Source organism: Pyxicephalus adspersus, chromosome 2 (genome assembly GCF_032062135.1).
Source record: "Pyxicephalus adspersus chromosome 2, UCB_Pads_2.0, whole genome shotgun sequence".
Lineage (NCBI taxonomy): Eukaryota > Metazoa > Chordata > Amphibia > Anura > Pyxicephalidae > Pyxicephalus > Pyxicephalus adspersus.
This window is the reverse complement of record NC_092859.1, coordinates 16,774,590-16,796,324: the sequence shown is the minus strand read 5'-3', so window position 1 is coordinate 16,796,324 and position 21,735 is coordinate 16,774,590. Positions and strand designations below refer to the sequence as shown.

Below are 21,735 nucleotides of genomic sequence, written 5' to 3'. Positions count from 1 at the left end.
GAGGAAGCCACTAGGATTTGGAACTCTAACATTCATGGCAGCTGGACTGAACTGAGAATTCTCTTGGGAACATCTCTATTGGAGTCCCAAAGAAACTTGATGCCAGTATGTAATACAGCATGCCAACAAATACACAGATCTGACACTGCACACTTTTCCATCCATCACATCCATTAAAAACCTAAAAAATTAGGATTTTTTAAAATCCAATCCACTGTGGATTTATGAATGACCAATTGGGAAAGACCGCGGTTCACGGTGGGATTCTATTCACTCATCCCCCCTTCTTCATAGAACAGAACAGTGGTATGTGTACATCGCTCCTTCGTTTTTCTGTCACTGGAAATAATCACCAAAGACTGTTTGATCCAGCTACAAACCTCTGACTTCCATTGGACTTTAGAATTTGGGGTTGATTGCTTGTGTATGAAAGTGAATACCTAGATGCATTGATATCTTTATCTTCATACACACCCTTTTCTATCCTTAATTCAGTAAAGTTATCCCTTTCATGCACCCTGTGTTGTATAAATGCCTATTCTTCTAAAAAATTGGCTGTATGATAGGGCTGAGAAATATTTACCCAACAAAAGCAATCACTAGCATCATACTGGCAAGTGATATTTTAAAAGAGGAACCCTTAGGTAAACTAATATGCGTTTGTCTATTTTTTTCTACTATAAGGGAAACATTTTTCCCTTTCTACTACACTTAACTACTAATACACACCATTCTCCAGCATGTGAAAAGGCAGGCATTCTAAGTGCATGTTTGTTGTAAATTATTAATTCTGTGGTTTGGGGCAAAGTGATTTTTTTTCTTAGCCAATATTTATATACCGAGTCTTGAAATGAGAATTTTGCAGAAACAGAGGGAAGGATGCTCAGTGGAAGCTGAGTTTCAAGGCACTTGGCTACCTAACACTTCCTGTAGGTTTCCCAAACCCAAGATAACGTAACATTGCCTGCAGTGTTTTCAAGCCGACATTTCAGAGCGGTTTTCTAAATCGATGGATTGAACCTTAAGTGAGACTTCTAGAGAGGAGAATGGAAAACAGCTTTTTAGGTGCATATTTTTAGGGGATATTATAGGTGAAAACAGCAGACGTGCCCGCATCAAAGAACACTTAGTAACTTTTAAAGACGGCAAACATGGATTTAAAAGTTTTTGTACCTTGACTGAACTCTGTGTTTTTCAAAATCAACAGAGAAGACGCATTTCTGTAAATCCGGCTAAACCTGCAATCTTCAGTAATAATAATAAAAAAAAGTAAAGCGTATAAAGCTGAAATATTACATATCAACTGAATACCCAAAAAAAGACAAATATAGAACTATATCATACACTGTAGACTCTACTAGGACTCCTTTTATCTCTTTGCATGCCCACATGTATCTTAATAAATTCTTACCTGCTAAACTATTCTTTCTCAGTCTTTTTAACCCCTAGGAAACCTTAAAATAATTTTCAGGTCCCTAGAACCTCTGCTAAAATCAATTTATAGAGAGGCAGTGAAAATAAAGCCTCCTAAATTGGTGGCCACATATAGTGGTGGTTGGAATACCACCAATAAAGACAACTAGAAACATCATAAATGCAGCTGGCTCTACCAGAACTATGCAGCCATCATTAAAGTTGAATTCAGTCAGCCACAGCCTGAGGAACTCCTAGCAACCTTTGGAAAAACCCCTGGATGAGAATGGCTAAACTCAACAATATTCCTAATCTCGGGTGTAAAATGATTGATAGGTTTTGAGTGAAACTAGTCTGCCTTAAGGCTCTTTATATATTAGGCATGATGAATTTGTGTAGCAATTTACAGAAAGTAAATATTCCTTTTGCATAGAGAATGGTTCAAAACCCAACTCACATTGTTGCTATTGCTGGTAGCCCCAATAGAAAAAAAACGCTAGCTACCATTTCTAGGAACCTGGAAGTGAGCCAGGTGTGTTATAGATCTAAAAGTGCCTTCCTACTCCTTGTGGTTAAACCTGATGGACTTATGTCTTATTTCTACCCAACTAACAATGTAACTATTTGCACTTTTGCATTTTTTTCTCAAGAAGGCCAGGACCTTATTTCTATCACTGGGCATACCTGGCAACTTTCTGAGATGGGCAAGGAAGACACCATTTGGCACAAAGGATGTAAGTACAGACCCCAGTAATAGGATAAAATGGATAAATTAGAAATATATACATAAAATAATTGACAAACAAGTACTCTTTTCACCAATAATTATAATCTTAAAAATATGAATGCAATGTTTGGAGAGGTTTAGTATCGTGGCTGAGGCCGAGGGCAAGAGCTATCAGAGCTGGGACCTGTGGTCCATCTCCTTCATTTTTGAAGTGCCAATTCATCTACATCTATATAGGGAATCTTCTCTGTTATCGCCTATTAGTTTGCAGTTACCCTCATCATGAGCTCTTGGCATCATGAATATGTTCTTGGTTTATTGGTGCTACCCCAATGCATACAACATATGTAAGAAGTTTTATTTAGATAAATGTGTTCCTAATTTTTTTACACACATATTAAAATTTTTTTAAAGCTTCTATTCTTCTTTAAACAAATAAAATATATTTATGTCAAGTCTACATATTCTCTGTAAAATATCAATTGTACAAACAAATTAGTGATTTCAAAATATATAACAATCCAAACTGTGAGCAAATTACATACACATTGGAGCAAAATCACCCTGGAATGGCTTTGAATACATTGAAAAGCGACTGATTCACCGCTTGCTTTCCCAGCACAATCAGGTAAGTTTGAAATCTATGCGCAATTTATTTATAATTAGTTAAAGATTAAAAACACACAACAGCGCACTACGTCTCGCATAATAAAAAGAGTGCCGACAGAATTAGTTTACTTATTTTCTACCTGATTTAGGCTTTTTATGTAGTGTAGACAAAGAATGGGGGTCTCGTATTTGGAAATCTATCATCCATAAAGTTACAAAAGCAGGAAAGACAAAAACGGAGAATACCTGCTGCTTAGTAATGTCATACACAGAACTCTAGGCAAATAGCTGAATAAATGTACTTGCCAAATGATGTGTAGTTTTATCCATGTGGTCCTTAGATTGGAGAAACTACCCAACCATGTAGTCAATCATGGCAAACCTTTAACTTTTATATCATGGTGCCATGTATGATGCCATATCTGTCTAAAAATGGAGCTAATCATTCAAGTGGTGCAAGGTTTCACATTTCTAGTAATCCCAGATTATTCCATATCATTATTATAGCATACCATTTTTCCATTTGTACGCCTAGAAAGAGTGTAAATTAGCCTTTCCTAATTTTATTAACCCTGAGGAACCCTTAATCTCAGAGAACCCTTACTAGATCCAATTATTTGGGGGTTATTGAGGAAAAAGCCTCCAACATTGGTAGCACTCCTACAGTGTTGGCTAGAAAACCATCCTTATAAACCACTAAAAATGAAATTGGCATCATGAATCTAGTTTTGCCAAGTGGTGTTAGCCCCAAAACTATGCAGATGTCAATAAATTGGAGATCAGTTTCGAGCAACCTCTGGAGGAACCCTGAGGCTCCATGGAACCCTACTTGAGAATAGTTGGTATAAACTGTTGCCTTCATAGTCTACTCTTTCCTTGTCAATGAAAACCACCCTATACAAACTGCTTGGTCATTATCAATCTTGTTATTCCATGCTTGGTATATATCCGGCTATCAGCTTGGTGTTTGTATGCAATCCACATGCTTGTATGGGCTTCATCCAACTGGATACCTTTACCAACTCAAAAACGTGTTGATAGGTTAAATGGCAACATTTGCAGAGAGAGTGTCTATATAGTGCTTCTGTTTGCATGGTCAACACATAAGAGTAAGCAGCAAGTGGGCTGCAGTAAGCCAGCATTTAGTTTTCATCATTGGGAACACCGATAGATTTGATTTAGGAACCACAATTTTCATAGCTCCCTTGTCATGGCATTGTGGCTCTACATGTATTTTCGATATACACAAAACATTTGTTTAGTAGTCCAAGTAGCTTAGTCAAGTTTTTCTCTGGCTATCTGGTGTGCTAGGTAAAATTTGTATTGTTCAGAACAAAGGAGAGATGTGATGGGTCTATGCACTCTATAAAATATCACATCACATATTGGTGCTACATAAAACAAATGGCAATATAGAACAGGGAAAAGTTGTTTCCCTTGTCAAACCTAAAGCTTATATAGTAATCATTTTTTAACAACATTTTATGTCATCTAATTTATTTCGGGCAATGTTCTCCAAAATATAGAAAATGGTTTCTTATCCAAGAAAGTCCCAAAGTTCTAAACACGCCAGGAAATTGACAACATACGTACATCTAAATTCATAAATACAACATCTTGGCACCAAAATTCAGTACACACACACAGTAACAAGATTAAAGTGCCATAGGTAGTCAATCCCTATCTGCTACAATAACTTGTGTCACTGCGCTGATTGCTTTTTATCAAGATATGTGATCCCTGAGAGCTGTCAGTAGCAAGGGCTTCTGGGAGTTGTAGTCATACCGCTTTAATGAGAGAAGTGCTGAAGGCAAAAGCCAATGATCCTCAAAGTATTGCATGGCATCAAACTGAATCATATTCTCGCAGAGGACAGAGCTCTGTGCGGAAAAAATGAAACCTGCATCTCTTCATCTGGCAGACGCTATTGGCTATCCATGCAAATGATGCTTTGGCCATTGATGTGGTGCATCAGACATGCTCATGGATTCATGAATAATGCATAACACCTTCTACAAGAAACTCCAGCACATGAGAATGCCATACATCAATGTAATGTGGATAGATCACCTAGAAAGTCGCTTCTGCGATATATATTCCCCAATCAAATCTAACCGTGTTAAAGAGCAAGAAAACCTACTAGCGGACATTAATATAGATCAGAGGCTGGGCGCTTCTGTGCTCTGATAGAAGTCAACTGTTTCAATTTAAAGGAGAACTTCCATCAAAGCAGGAAATGCAGCTTGTTTATGTTTATTCCCATGTTTCTACAGACTTGAGATTTGTTTAATACATAGACCATGAATATCCATCCCTGCTTTCCAAGTTGTTTACAGTCTAATATCCCTACCACAGGTCAAGATACAAAAAGCCCTGCGTCGTCTAATACATTCTAATAGAAGGATAGCCGTGCAGCCATTGAGAAAAATGTCAATCAATGCCTCCTGCAGCAAGCCTCAACAAAAGCTGATAATGGTAATGGTTTTTCAATAAATTTGATATTTTTTTGCAAACAGAGGGCCGGAGTGGCTTTTTTGTTGTGGCTCGCTGATTTAGGTTGTGATGTCGCTGGCATAGATGTGCATATTGCAGAGCTATTAAACTTGAAAGTATTTGGGATTATGGAAAGTAACCAACAAAAGCATGGGTAAAAAAACACCATACCGATGCATGAGTGTTTAAAGGTACCTTAATATTTATAATGCATAGCAAAGTAAAGGGCTCACTTAAGGCATATCCAAAAATGTAATGATTTTTTTCTTACCGGTTCTTAAGCCAAAGGCCAGATGGCTGTATTGTGCGGCCCCAAAATCCTAACTTCTACAGTTTTATTGCAAGATTTTGATTCTGCTTTAAAAATAGGAAATGCCAAGAAGGGGGAGGTGATGTCCCCTCTGCAATAAAACATACTTAAGCTACATACACACATCCAATGGTGTATGTAGCTTGTATGTAGCTTAATCGGCTCAGGGACGATATCGGGCGAGAATCTGGCGTGTCGTTGATCGTCCCCTGCATAGAGCAGAATGGTGCTGTACGTACATCATCATGTTCACGCATCGTGCAGTCCTTAGTTGTTAGTCCTTAGGCTCTTTAAAGATCTTTTCAAACAATTCTAAAACTCACCATACAGACACAGACAACTACACGGTCATTGTTATCTAACCACCTAATCCTAAAAAAACATTTAAATGCTTTTAGTACTATTCTTTACCACATGTTAATATATTTGCTGTCAGGAATTCAATGGAGTGAAGGCAACTCCTGCTGGTAAGGGAATGTATAATGCTTAGGTTTTCTTTATTTATTAACACACACTCATTGTTCTTCCCAGTAAAGGTTTCCCCTCTTGGCCATTTAACATGTTGAACATCCTCTACTGCATGTCCTGAGGGAGTATGCTCCTTCATATACACATGGCATTGCACAGTCATTGTAACCACCAGTGGCATTGTGTTGTCTGGCTGACACGCCAGGAGCTGCTGGGGGATCTGCCCCAATGGTACCACAGAAGTCACCCCCAGGTCTACACAAGGTCTGCCCCCTGACCTGTGATCCTTATTCAAATAAACCTAGAAAACTAGAAACCTGTGATTCTTATTCAAATAAACCTAGAAAACTAGAAACCTATATAAAGCCCTGCATGACTTTTTGAACTTGAGCTTCAGTCTATTTAAATTCCTGTCTGATGAACATCTACTGTGTTGTAACAAATGGCAGAGAAGGACTGGTAAAAAGGCTGGTGAAAAAGTTTTTGGGAAACCGGAGCAACATATGGAGCAAGTTTTAGGTTTGCCCAGATTTCAAAGGTAACACACAGAAAGGTTCCTCTGATTTCAGTTAATGGGAGAGATAATGGAACACATGTACGCTATAATGTACATCATGCCAGCAAAATATGAAAACCATGTAGTCCCTCACTTCACTGCACTAACATGTCCTCTGCATTTGACTGGTCACAGAGACTGGTAGAGTCTGTGGACTCCTCCTTGATCCTGAGAATAGATTTTTTGCAGTCTCTATAATGAAATCACATGGGCGAGGAAGTGGAATTACACAGTATGGGATCAAGGTAAATAAAAAAAGTACTAGGGGACACCAGGATGGAAGAGAGGAATGTTTGAGGGCAATTTTAGCTGTTGACTTCAGTGTAACTTTAAGTTCTTCGGAGACAACCAAGGGCTGGAAAGGTGTAACTAATTAAATCAAGCCTCCACTATAGGTAAATCATGTGGCACAGACTGGGGGATTGATGTCTGAGTTAGAACTAATATATAACCAGGGTCTCAAAAATATGAGAAAAAATTATATTATATTTTAATGAATATGAACATCATATAACACTTTGTGCAGACCACATGCTCTGTTCATTTAGCATTTTTCTTTGCCTCTTTACCAGTTGTAAAAAGCTTGTTGCTTACAAAGATTGCAGTGACATTCACACTCACAAATGTGAAAAAGTAGAAACAGGCTTCCACATGTATTTGCAAATGTATGCAAATGTATATCAAAAAAACTGTTGAGTTAGTTTTTTTGCTTCTTGACAAAAGAAGTGTGTTGGAGACCCGTGCACTGTTTTGTACATTGCCCTTCCCATGTACACTTCTACCTGTAATTTCAAACAGAATAAAATGGGTGCCATATTTTCCTAATTGGATTTGGTTTAGGCACAAACTTACGGCCATTTAAAATGATGGTGCCCAGCAATGACATGGTACCTCTTCTACACAATTTAAATGATTACTCCGTGTACCTGGATGTATTGTTTCTATATTATCTGGCTCCATCCGATGAGTAATTTTAACAACCGCATTAGACTGAACTCTAACACCACCTTCCACTCCCTGCATGAATATTTCACTAGCCCACCCCATAAACAAAACACTCTCTGTCTCTGTCTGCTGACCCATATATATGATCCCATTAAACTGGCGGGGGGCCCATGAAAACAGCTTGGGGTTTATAAAATTAATTAACCAATGCCTCACGCCCTGCATTATTCTGTTGCCTTAGTCCTTTTTGTAATACAGTTTAACTAATGCATGGAAGAAAAGTCTGTTGTGATTTTATTGTTCTGTTGGTTGTTCAAGTTTAATGAGGATTCAAAGTGATTTAACTGATTATGGCTAAGCACACTTTGTTTAAAGCTGAAGTTTAATCTGCTAATATTTTGCCTTCCCTGGTTCCTCCTTTCCTCCTTCATCAATATGCTAATGGTATTTTTAACTAAAACTTTTCTGTTTTTATATTTTAGGCCCAGTGGTGTTATTACTTTGTTTCTGTGGTTGTTTGTGCAATGGAGGCAGAACATGGCTTGTAGGAGGGGTCATAAGGATGCTTTTTATACCTTGCCCTATCAGACCACTCTAGGTAATGTGTATGTTTGATGCCAAGCCTGCAAGAGTAAAAGGACCGTAATTCAACAAATGAAAATGGTGGACCATGGACTGTAAGGCTGGGTAAGAACATGCTAGATAATGGATGTCCAACATTTTTTCTCTGCGGGCCAAATTACATATTTTTCATTACCTGAAGGGCCATAACAACGTTTGTGGTGTGCATACCATGAAAGTTCCTAGGATACTCACGTCACATATCTCAGGAGGCTTCAGGATTTGGAAGGGGCTTTTTCCTGCAATGGGTAAAAAAGTGCCAATCCCACGCAGTGGGATTTATAGCAGGCAACGGCACCCGATGTTGTGTCTGCACAGGGCAAGATTGGGTAATATAGCCATAAGAAAAAGAAGACAGAATAAGATGGCGGCATCCAGCACTCCCTCCGCGCCGGGATGAAGGAGGATTTCGGGACAGTGCAGGACAGAATCCAAGACAGCTCAGGAGGGATTGAAGGCTCTGAATTAAATGTAAGTGGATTTTTTTTTAATTATAGGATAGTTCTACTTTATTTCTCCTATAACTTAAAAAACATTCTGGAATCAGGCTTTAAATATACACCTTTAAATGGTGCGATCGACACAGCTTGTCGGCTTGTCACAGCTGATAAATGACTCCGATCTATTTCTTTGTGCATTTAATGGAAAATATGTGGCGGTATAAGGAGCTGACAGTGAATATCATTATTTCTAACATGAATTAGAAAGATCCAATCTTGAACTGTAATCCAGAACCCAATTAAGGCATAATTAGGCCCCAGTCACCGTAGCCCATGTTTCACGACGTATGCATGTTTTGTTTAGGATGGAGGACAAATCTTCTATCCTGCTAGCAGCACGGCATTCTGGGTAAAGGCTGGCGTGAGACCTTTCTGCTTGGGTCTTAACAAAGCTTAGAAGTCACCGCATGAGGTAACACTTGTACAGCCTACTCACATCTGTTTCAACCCATTAAATTACAATTTCTTCTCTCCACTCAGAACTAAAGCACGGCAAGGCTTGGTCCACCTCTGCCCATGTGCACGGGTCTGCATTGTGCCGTGTGAAACAGAAATGAGGCAACATAACAGGTACACAAGTGAAATTATTGCGGGTCACAGAGGTGACACAGAAGATTCCACTGTACAACCCGAAGCAACATGTAAGCCCGGCGTACAAGTGCACCTCTGGAAAAATAAAATAATTGCATTTTGTGGTGTGAACTACACGCTTGGCTTGCATTGCGAGAGCTATTTTCAGAAGCAGCATGTAAGAAAAAAAAAAAAATATATATATACCTACACAGAATACACAGAATCATGAGATACCCCCCTATTTCATTTTAGGGGGGTATGTATCAAGACATAATAAAAAGTATATTAGTAGTATGCTAAAAAATTTGTTAATCCTAACCTCAGGTCTAAAACTACACGCAGCATATTCCATTTTGTCACTGTCACATATATATTGGAAAAAATTGTGTCTTCCTTAATAACATGACCCTAAAATAACCGCATATTGCCGAAATCCTGTTTAGTTCCACCTCTTCTGTACTGATGTGTGGCTTCCCCTATAAATTGACCTCAGTGAGGCTGCACTTTTCAGACTTTTTAGTTGTATGGAAGGTCTACCTAAAAAAAAGAATAAATAGAAACACTGCAACTACAATGCATACTAGGATACATGCAATATAGGTGCTGTATCGTGTGAGCCTGGATGTGAACCAGCCCGTAAAGTGTGACTATGACCAGGCATTACATCAAATCTTTGCCCACCTCTATAGCTGCAGACAATGTAGAGCAATTCATTCTCAAACTTCACAGAAAAAACACTGAAGCCATAGTAGGAACCAATTTAGCTCATGCTGCTTCTCTGTCCAGCATGGACTCAGCAGCTCAGCTCACCCCACCTATGTTTGTCTCCCCAGCAGAGACTTAGCAGATGTGCTTATCATGCTCTGCTCTTCTAACAATCAATTTTTGGCTCAGCTCACTGTTCTCCTTCCTCTTAGCAGTGACAACTTAACTTACGATGGTTCCCCTTCCTAGAAGAGAATAAAGGGTTTAGTTCTCCCTGTTGTTTCCTTCCAGCTAATTTCATTCTGCCCTTGGCAGTGACTGAGCAGCTCAGCTCACCATGCCTCCCCTTACCAGAAGTGACTCAGCAGCTCTTCTTACTATCCTCCCCTTTTTCCAGCAGTGACTCAATAGTTAAGCCCCTCCCCCATCAGAAACTCAGCAGCTTAGCTCACCATGCCCCCCCCCCCCCTCTCCTTCCCAGCAGTGACTCAATGGTTTAGCTCCACTCTGCCATCAGAGACTCTGAAGCTCAGCTCACCCAGTTCTCCTCCCAGCAAATAATCAATAGCTAATAGAACCATTTTAATTTTACAAAATAGTGCAACACTACATCAATCACAATTTTTTTAATTGCACACTTGATTTCATCACAACATACTTTAGCTTTGAGATCCTGGAAGACCAACAGGGTACAGGGATGATGGCACCATTATGAGGACAAGGGATTACGGCACTATTGCAAGAACAAGGGATGATGGCACCATTGTGAGGACAAGGGATGATGGCACCATTGTGAGGACGCACCATTGTGAGGACAAGGGATGATGGCACCATTGTGAGGACCAGGGATGATGGCACCATTGTGGGGACAAGGGATGATGGCACTATTGCGAGAACAAGGGATTATGGCACCATTGTGAGGACCAGGGATGATAGCACCATTTCAAACCCCCGGCTGATGTAAGAAGTTGTATAGTCACCCTCCTGCTGTATGGTATGGGTGGGTACAAGAGTGACTGTATAGTTTGCAGATACGTCAGTTTCCATCTATGTATTCTGAGTGAAGTGCGCTTTAAGAATATTATGGGAAAAAAGAGCAGAAATACAGGGTGACGTATTGTAAGTGTCACGCAAACTACATAACGGCTTTTAACAAGAACAGGGCAATACGTTTCTCCTATTTTAATATTTACATGATACAATTACAAAGAATAATGTAGGAATAAAGAGAGAGAGTCCCTTTAATATAAAACCCAGCGGGTGCATTATAAACAAATCCATTAGGGCTGTCTGGAATCCCATCCTGCACCATCTTGCTCCATGCAAAATGGACACCTTATAACACTGTCACTGAATGCCTAATAATATAAAGTCATCGGTTAAAATGGAAACTGGGCCAAAAAAAAATTCACATAATTATGTAATTTACAATAAATAACATGGTAAAATACTTCATATGAACATTTTTTGGGAGATTTTGTTGCAAGAAAAGTCTTGCGATAGCCACTCCAGGGCGCCTATATACGCCCCAGGTACCATTTGTTGAGGTTATGTATGGTTGTGGTACAATTCATTGCACAGCAATGGATTTTGGTTCATATCCAATCTTCTATAACGCAACGCAACCACAAGACAACCTCGTTCAAATGGTTGGAGCACATCTCCATTAAATTCAATGGAAGCAGCTGGAAGCTTAAGGGTGGCCATAAGCTACTTGCCAACACCAGGAACTCTGCCACAACATGAATGCAATGCACAATATAGTTCCCAACCACTCCCATATGGCTGAATATTAGCGGTTGAAAGAGTGGTTGAAATTAGCCAAACTTCACTTCTGTAGCCATTAGTTGCTTCACATATGATTTCAAAAGTTTGGTTCATGAACTTCAACACTGTGATAATTAATACCTTTTGATTTTTATGTGAAAAAAAAATACATTTCTGGACACTGCCTTTGTACTGCTTTATTAAATACACTTGTATATGTGTTGTGGGTGGAAGCATATGAACACTGAAGGCAACCGCACTGACAGATGTCCCAGGCTGCCCTGTCCTTACACGCTGACCCTGTCAGAGCCAATATATAACTCTGAAGAAAATGCTAACATTCATAAGGAAATATAACATTATACTATGGTGACAGTGGTCCTTTTATAAGGCAGTAAATGTGACTTTCACCAAACATTCTCTGGTGGTGAATAGATCATTGTCATTAACACTTGAATCTGGAGATTCAAGGTTCACCTGCAGAAAATAATTACTGTATGTAAGATTTTCAGAAAAAAGCCCCATATTGTTCTTGATTTTCCAAAGATTTCACTACATAGGCAAAATAAATATTAATGAAAAAAACTATATATATATATATATATATATATATATATATATATATATATACACAGTACATCTCACTAAACCTTGTACCTACTCTTGTCAAGTACAGAAAAAGTTTACTCACACAAAGGGGGGAGGTAAGTAAGGGGAAGTGTTCGCAATTTATCACACTTTTCTGCCCTTCTTTAAAGTGAACCCAAGCTCTTGTTGGTGAAGGTGAACATTTGCCAATATCGGCACAATATAGCACAAGTTTACCTTTCCTTTTCCTCACCACTACAGTTGCTATGTTTGCACTGAGTCTCCAAATTACACAGCAGTCCTCTTTGGTCATCAGGTGGCCACTGATGTTACAAAGTCCGAGGCACCTGGATCTAATCGTAGCACTGCCTAGAATAGTTTCGGGCTATAAACTGCATGCTTCATATGCCATGCAGAGTACGCCAAAGCCAAAAAGCCACCAGGAACAGGGGAGAATTCCAAAAAGTTCTACCTCCTAGTGGCTTTTTGTTTTTTTGGGTTTAGCTCTACTGTAAGGTGGACCTTTTCTCTGATAAAAAAATTGAACTGCAACCTGTATGAGCTATAGGAGTGTTTATAGAATTTTTTTAAGTTATGGATATTGTAAGGAAGGATTGAAACAAAATAGTAAATGAGATGAAACCTTCATAAAGTTAAAGGAATCCTTATGTAAGACACTTGTCACCAGGGACACCATTGGATAGTTTACCCACCACTTTTGGTTTGGTGTCAGGATTTTGACCCTTCCCTCACTTTCTCTTTTAATGACAATCTTTGCATGAGGTTGCTTTCCCCAACAACTCAGTCTCAGTAAACTCCTTTCAAAATTGGAAACCTTTTCACACCTTTCTGATTTTTTATACTTTCAGTAAAATTTCTCCTCGATGTTAGTAACTTATGTAGTTTTGTATTACATTACCACAACTTTGAGGATTTTCTACTAGACCTCTAGATGACCTTAGATAACAAGTAACTGTTTTTTGCTTGATGCTTATAAAAAATAATTCTCAACCCAGGAGGAAAAAAAAGTTTCTTTTTTGTTATTTTACAGGAATTAAGGACTAAAAATTGGCAGAAAAATCCCAATTTATTTATCTGCCAGTAAATGTTGAGTGTTCCTGACTCCCAGGTTAGAGAGATCCATGAATTAATTAGGTGTTAATTAGCCTTCTGTGGAGTGATTAACTTCTGAGAATAGAGGGAAGATGGAGGGGAAGAAGAGGAGGGGTTGCAAAAAAGAACGAGAAAGAGAAGGGTTGACTTCATAAGCCAAAGAACAGTATAGAAACTTTTGAGCTCCCGCTCTTTGTACACCACTTTGCTCCACATTCAATACATACTAAATACATAGATAAAATAAATATGCTTTAACAGTTACACTTGACAAAAGAATAGTTATTATGTTGATTTAGTCCTGTGATCTGGGCACCCCAAGCAGTACTATACTTTACTAAGAAATATAGGTTTGAAGGTAAAAGAGAAAAAAAATAGGTGTAGGGACAACATCATTGTTGGTATTGGTAAAATGGTATTTACAGGGGAGCCATGGGAGGGGAAAAGAAAAATGTTCTAGTATATGAAAAAGGCAGTGCGTGTATTGGGGGAATGTGGGGCCACGGGTGGAGCTCAGGCGTGTCAAGTGTGCAAGGAGAGCAAGACAGTGGAACGGCCTTTCTCAATTTTTAAACACCTGAGGAACCTCTAAAAAAATCTTGAGGTTTTAGGGAACCCCTACTGAAACCAATTCAGGGATCAATGGGAAAAAAGCCTCTAAAATTGGTAGCCAGTAGAAGGCAAGCCTCCACTTACAGTGGTGGCTAGAAAAAAATCTTTGTCATTGGAGTCATACAGCTGGCTTGACCAAGTGGTGTTGGCATCGGAACTATTTAGGCTTTAGAACATGGCCAAATCAGCCAAAGTTTGAAGAACCCCTAGCAACTTCTGGAGCAACTCTGGTTGAAAATTACTGCACTAGAAGCTTGGATGAAGAAAGGAAAGATTCCCACCCTCCCACACTTCAGGTGCAAGTTTGGCAGGTTTGTTTGGTCAGTGTGATGGCACTGATGTGCAATTGGGGTCCAGCAGGCAGTGGTGATGGTATTGGTACAAATATTTGGTGTTCTCTATGGTACAAGTTAAATGGTAATGAACATATGGTGAGGCTGTGGGTGCATCTGCAGATAACTGACAATGACCAGAAGTGGTACACTGCAGCAGAGGACCAAAAATATAGTAAATATATATTCTGGAACTTTTATAATATAATGGCTGATATGTCCATTTTAAACTCAACAAACAGCAGGAGGGGAAGCTATGAACCTTTTGGCTAAGTTCTTTTAACACTCCAAACCTTTGATTGGACATTTAAAAAACAACTAACACACTAATGAAGCCAGTTTTGTGTACATATTTAAGCTTTAGACTTTAATTAACAATTTTAGTGAGCACGGCCTACTTGCAATGTATATACCTTCCCTGATATTTATCTTGTTCTGTTTACTGTCTCACTAGCTAAAAACTTATAGTTATCAGACTTTGCTCCGGTGTCAATGGCCAAGTGCATTTGAGAAGTCTCTAAATTCATTTGACCTGCAGTTGACCTCTTCATGACCTGGATTTACTCTCCTTTAAAGCTGCATCAACCTCCGTTGAGCTGCTTTTGTAGAAAAAGAGAAGCATCCAATGTCACAAAATCAAAAGCATTTGGATATGATCCTTTAATAAGGTCAACGTGTTTATGTAAATTAAATTATGGGAAGTGGTAAAGGAGTGTAATATTGGTCACAAAAGCATTTGTGGGAATAATCTGATATCAACTCTTTCTTCTCACTGCTGACATTTGTGTGTTACTGCTTGCTCACATTTTGTCTCTTTCATCTTGTATTTGAGTTACAGAAACCATTGCAGCAGTGGTCTGGGGCCTCACAGTCTGTGGTGAATAGGTTTCATTCCTTGCTATGGCTAACAGAATACCATCTCATTAAATAAAGGTCAGACGGGAAGCATTTCATTCTCAGTCTGCAGGCGGCCATTTTGTGGAAAGAATGTTAATGGCACTCTATCCTAATGATTCACATGGGACTCTTCATTTCATAATTAATTGCTAGTGCCAACATTTATTCTAATTATAAGCTTGATATTTGGTATTTTAGTGGACATCAATGGGAGCCTTGGGCAGATATGAAAACACCTTGGGCAGAGTGAAAAACAAACGAAGACAGACAAATAAAAAGATTTAGGAACAGAAATCCAGGAGCAGGGGTATCTCACCTTGAGTAGAAGACATCAACAATATGGCGGCTGAACAGACACCCCACAAAACCAGCCAGGCCCCCGCCATACCGCTCAACACAGCCCTGTGAGTGAGCACTCCACTGTAACATCACCGCACCAACTGGAGCACTGTAAAAACACAAGAAAAATAATTATTGATCATTTATTGGACAAGGAAAACCTGAAACACAAGCTGAAAGGTAACAATACTGGATTGGAATGTTTGGTGGAAGAGGAGGTGGAAGAAGTTTGGGGGTCATCTGTAAACGCAATGTCTTGTCAAACCAAAGTCATAGACTTCACAGTCAGATGTAACTCATGATGGAGTATAGATGGAATTGAATTGCTTGGGTTCTGGTGATCCAGAGCATAAAAAAAGTAATATAACAGTGTTATGGAGGGACTGTTGTGAAGATTTTCCCAATCAAGGTATAATATATGTAAGTTAGATATATTTTTTTTCATCCTTTTTTTCAGTACTTTAAAGTTTGGGCACATGGTCTACAGCTGCCATTCTCATTATCATTCCATGAAATCCTAGGGTTCCTCCGGAGGTTGTTGGGGGTTCCTTGAGCTTTGACTGATTGACCTCCCATTGATGCCAGTGTCTGCATAATTCCGGGTCCATCCCCACTTGGCAGAGTGAGAAGGATGAGACCAATGACCTTTGTACCCCTGATAAATTAATTTTAGCAAAGCCTGAATATTATTTCAAGGGTTCCTCAGGGGTAAAAAGGTTGAGAAAAGTTGGTCTAGAGCAACACAGACACTTTTATCAGTTAAACCACACATTTATTTTATACAACTCCCTATCTCAGATATAAAATCGTTGAGAAAAGGACAAGAGGGGCTTACATCCCAAACTACAATAGCCCACCAGAAAGAGTAATTTCTCAGGAATGTACACACAAAGGTTTCATATTCTGCTCAGTTAGTCATTTAGATCTTTGCAGTTGAGCATTCTATTGTATAGCTCCATTGACTGTGGCATAGTTCGCTTTAGTAAATGCACGTTAGTTTCCCGACTTTTGTCATGTTGTACTTTCCGTCTGTGTCTCTATAGAGGAGATTTCTGTTCATGCTGTGTCTAACACTTGCCACCTGGACAGGAAATGAGGGGTAATCTATCTCATGGGGAATATTGCTTTACCGATAAATCCATCTGTTCACACAGATTTGGTCCTGCAACAATGGAAATGGGAATGTGTACATTGTATGTTTTGTGCAGTGTAAATTTTGCGTTGTGTATGCTGTTTTTAGTGTATATTTTGAATGGTAAATTGACTGTATACATTGCACATTGTGGGTTGGGTATGATATGTGCATTGTACATTTTAGACAGTGTATTCTGCATATATTGTATTTTTTTGGGTTGTGTATACTGTGTGCATTGTGATTGGCATTGGGATATGATTGATAATCTGTGAATGCTGAGAGTGCTCTGTACATTCTGTACCAAAGACTCACCAGAGATCAAAGAATTCACAAAGTCAACACTCCAGGATAAAAATCCTTATTTTGTACAAAAGTAACACAAGTGAGTTCAATAAGGTTTAGAAATTACAGCCACTTGATGTTGTATTTGAAATAAAGATCTCTAAACTTAACCCATAACCCTGTATTAAAGCTTTGTATATTGAACCTTGTATGAGTTATATATTCTCTGACCATTGTGTAATGCTTCTTGCCTGTATGCTTTGTGATATTTTCTGTTGTGATTGTGAATGTTCTGAGCTATTCAGTACAGGCTCTGTTTTATGTTTAATTGTTCAAAAAACCATATCTATCTATCTATCTATCTATCTATCTATCTATCGTCTTACGTCATTGTCTCCTTTATATTCCCAGTCTGTCCATTTCTTTCTCCTCCTCTAATATCACTCACATTCTCTACATTTCCTGTATGTTCATACCTTCCCTCCCCCTCTTCTTTATTAATCCTGGCACGCTCTCTCTCTCACACACACCTTTCCTCATCCCTCTTCCACATTTGGTTGCAAATCTCAGCTATTATGAGTATCAAGCACACTCCAAGCACAGCACTAAAACACTTTGCACATTCTATATGCGTATTGTCTTCTTCACGTGTGCTACATGCTGTATTCTGCAATCCTTCCATTTTATATACATGCAATGCATTGCACTATACTCCTATATCCTTCAATACAGAATATTTACAGTATATAATATATATATATATGACAATGTACTCAATCACTCAATACAAAATATTCACAGTAAATACATTACTTTCTGGTCTTGAATCACTAAATACAGAATATTTATGCTATCCACACTGCACTCTGCCTCCGTATCAGTCAATAACGAATATTCACATTATTTACATTGCATCCTGTACTTATATCACTTAATATTGAATATTGTTAACTATACACAGCACAATCTGTGATAATATCACTAATCAATATTATATGCATTGCATTCTGCTTCTTTATCAATCAATACAGAATATTCACATTATATGGTTAATATACTCAGTATGGAATATTCATATTATTCACATTATATAGCAGTTAATATGGAATATTCATAATATATACATTGCATTTTGCTCCTATATCACTCAATACAGATCATTCACATTAAATATTTTGCATTCTGTGCTTATATCACGTAATACAGATTATTCACATTATATGGTCAATATACTCAATATGTAATATTCATATTATATACATTATATAGCATTCTGTGCTTATATCACTCAATACGGGATATTTATACCGTAGACACCACACTCAGCACTTATGAATATTAGTAATATTACTTATAATAATAGTAATACAGATACAAAATGCACAGGGTATAACACATTTTCTTAATAGAGAGTTATATATTATATACAGTGCTTTAATTGCTTATATTTTTACTATAGACACCACACTCTGCATTTATATCAGTCAATACAGAAAATTCATTTTCCATGGGCTCTATTTATAAAGCAAGGAATCTGACATTCCCTTTGATGACAATCAATTACTGCCATTGAAACACATGAACATTGAAGATTCTCCACCAAGGACTATTTGAGGGAATGTCTGAACCCTATATGTTGCATTCTACTCTTATATCTCTGCAAATATTCATATTATATGCAATGCATTCTGTACTTATATCACCCAATACAGGATACTAAATGATTTACTATAAAAAATGTATTTTAGTGAATTTTACTAAAAGCGAGTCTTTTCACATCTGTTATAGGAACTTGTAGCGCTAAGATAAATGACTCCTCACCTTTCCCCAGGATGGTGTGTCAGAAAATCCATATGTATGAATCCATGTGTCACCATTGATCAAGTGTCAGAATCAGAAAAGCCAAGAGACAATATACCAATGGAATGTTATTCCTTTTATTGGACCGTTCTTTCAATGATATATGTTCAGTTCCTAAATATGAACTTTGTAATCTTGCAGAAAATGCAGTGGGTGCTTTTAAAGTCTTCAGCAAGTAACAAAAGGAATATTATATGGTAAAGAGAAAGTAAATGGGAGAGTTATTAGTGTCATTCTTATTCTAGTTGTTGTCAGGATTTGAGAATCTGTGAAACTCTCTACAGCATTTGTATGGTGTTCTATCAGCGCAAAGTGGTGGTAATTTTTCTTTCCGAGGAGGTGCTATTTCCTATTAATATCTGAAAGGGTGATGTGATGATATAGGTTAATGTTATTCATAAGTGCATATGATGCCATATTGTATTACATATGGAAGACCACTTAGGCAAAAAAAAAAAACTTTACTGGTTAGTTAGTAGACAAAAGCTAGCAAAGCCTAGCTAGATATCTCATCCTGGACAGAAAGATAGGCATAACAACAGGAATATTGTTACTTTGCTTCTTTTTAACTAACCATGCTTTTATTTTATTTTATTTCTAATTTAGAATCTATTTGCTACACCATGCATTTGAATTACAAGAAAAGTCCAATTGGTGACCTGGGCATTGTTGTTAAATGAAAGTATTGGACCAACAAATAAAACATCAATTCTAATATATGTGAGAGTCCAACCATGGAACCGTTGAAGTACTCTTCACATGAATTCACTTGAATAAGGACTTTTATGCCAATTCATTTATAAAGTGGTGTCAAAGGCTGGATAATTTTCTCATAGAAAAGGGCTGTAGGTGAGAACCCAAAGGGGAGACATTGGTCATTGGAGAGTTAGATGACGAGTCCATTGTCCGGACTCTGCTTATGGAATATTGGAATTGCTGGAGAATAGGATATTTATCATATAAATAGCTGTCAGGGTGACCAATAGTGTGTATTGAATAAGAAGACTCTTTAGGCTATGTACACACGTAGGATAATTGTCGCTGATCGTTTTCATTGACAGATGAATGAATGAGCACTGTACACACAACTCTGCTCTGTTCAATGGAAAGGGGATGGGGGGAGGATAATTGAGCGGCACCCTGTTGTGCTTTTCTCTATTAAAATGCACAGTGGTCTCTCCTGATCTGCCATTCATTGATTAACCAAGATGGATCAATGAACAATGTTGGGAGACTGCTGTACACGTCAGAATTTTTCCCAAGACGAGCCAGACTGTTCGTCTCAGGGAAAACTTTTTTTTCTTGCATACACAGCCTAAGAGTTGTTTTATGTGGCTGAAATATTGTAGCTATTGCCATTAGCTGTTTTGTATTTTTGATGGTTGTTTTTACTTTGAACTGAGCTAAGACCAATGACCTTTTCTATTAAAGGTTGCATTATTAGTAAACTGAGAGCATGTATTACTCAACACTGGAAACAATCAATAGCTCTACCCATGACCAAAGGGGCGGAGAAAAAACATACATATATAATCATTATTCTTGGGGTAATTGCACATTGACTTTAGATAACCAGTGCCAGGGATTGAACATTTTTTAAGATCCAATCCTTATTTTTTTAATTAAGCATTATAATGTTACAACATGTTCATGTTTATGAAAAAACCAGTTAAAATGGGTTCCTTATTGGTTGGATTGTAACCATACATCGGAGGTCAAATTTACTCAATGTGTTGACCGTTATTTGTTTCATGGTAAAGCTCAGTTTCACATCCCTGCATATATTTTTTTATAACCACTGTTATCTGCAGCATTATTAGTTTATTGTGCCGTGATCACTAACCTGACACTGGGCTCTTCAACCCAGTAGAAGACTAATGAACTATGAAAAACTTTGTAGGACAGTGCTTGGAACTAAAGTAAATAAATGGCTAATAGATTACAATTCGAATTTAGAGAGAAATGGTGTGTAAAACTTCTCCAAATACAGTGGGAGTAGAATGGAGTTGGGACCTCCAGAAAAGTTCTGTAAGGGCCAAATTCTGGGCTAATTTTTCTATTCTCCCCTGGGACAAAAAATAGTAAACTAGCTCTGGCTAAAATAATTTCAGTCTTGAGCCGTCCTCTGCAGTATTTCATCTTTACTATAGGATGTCCTCTGTCTTCTGTTTTGAACATCACCCAATGTCTCCTTTGCAAAAGATTGCCCTCTTCTGAGCGTGCCCACCACCAGAAGACCTTAGAAGACCCAGAATATCATGTGACCAACCAAAAGACATAAAAAGTGAACTATACAAAAAAAGTTGCCATATAGCTGTTAACGCCTCTTAGGAGGGTAACACAAAGTCTGGAGTTGGGTTTTAGGGTCACCAGTGTGCCCCATATCTAATTGGAAGAACCAGCCTTATATTTGTAACAATACGTGTTAGCATGGTGAGGTGTAACAATCCCTAAAAAAAAAATGAGACAAGAACAAGAACACATAAATGTTTTTTAGAATTATGTACCTTTGCTGACACATTTTGTGACATTTTCTTTGTGGGTAATAAAGTGTTTCTTTAAACTTGCTGCCTAATCTTCCACTCTTTTCTTCCTAAACTAAGAGATGAAACCTTGTCTCACTTTTCTGTATGATTTTTTTTTCCTACTGCAGCCCTGTCAGCCATTATCTCCAGTGCTCCCAGTCTGCCCACGCATGCAGGTCTCTCACTGCAGAAACTGACCCCACACCAGCAACACTTCATCTATATACTACAAATAAAGATCTTTGCTGCAGCTCATTATGCTGTTATCCTATAGCTGGTGGTATTACACAACATCATTACATGATGTACTCCATACACGGCTTACCTAAAAATAAAAGACATGAAATAATAATGAAATATCAGCA

At 38.1% G+C, this 21,735-nt stretch overlaps 1 protein-coding gene across 3 annotated transcripts in view; it reads right to left on the bottom strand.

Annotated features, from left to right (window-relative positions):
• The window catches only part of ADGRL1 (adhesion G protein-coupled receptor L1), a 255,377-nt gene that overhangs the window by 125,935 nt on the left and 107,707 nt on the right, over positions 1 to 21,735 (bottom strand). For all 3 annotated transcript variants that reach the window (XM_072399701.1, XM_072399700.1, XM_072399702.1), the window contains exon 2: positions 15,546 to 15,677. In XM_072399701.1, coding sequence (XP_072255802.1) covers positions 15,546 to 15,615 — 70 coding nt within the window. In that variant the 5' untranslated portion in view covers positions 15,616 to 15,677. The remainder of the gene's footprint in view (positions 1 to 15,545; positions 15,678 to 21,735) is intronic.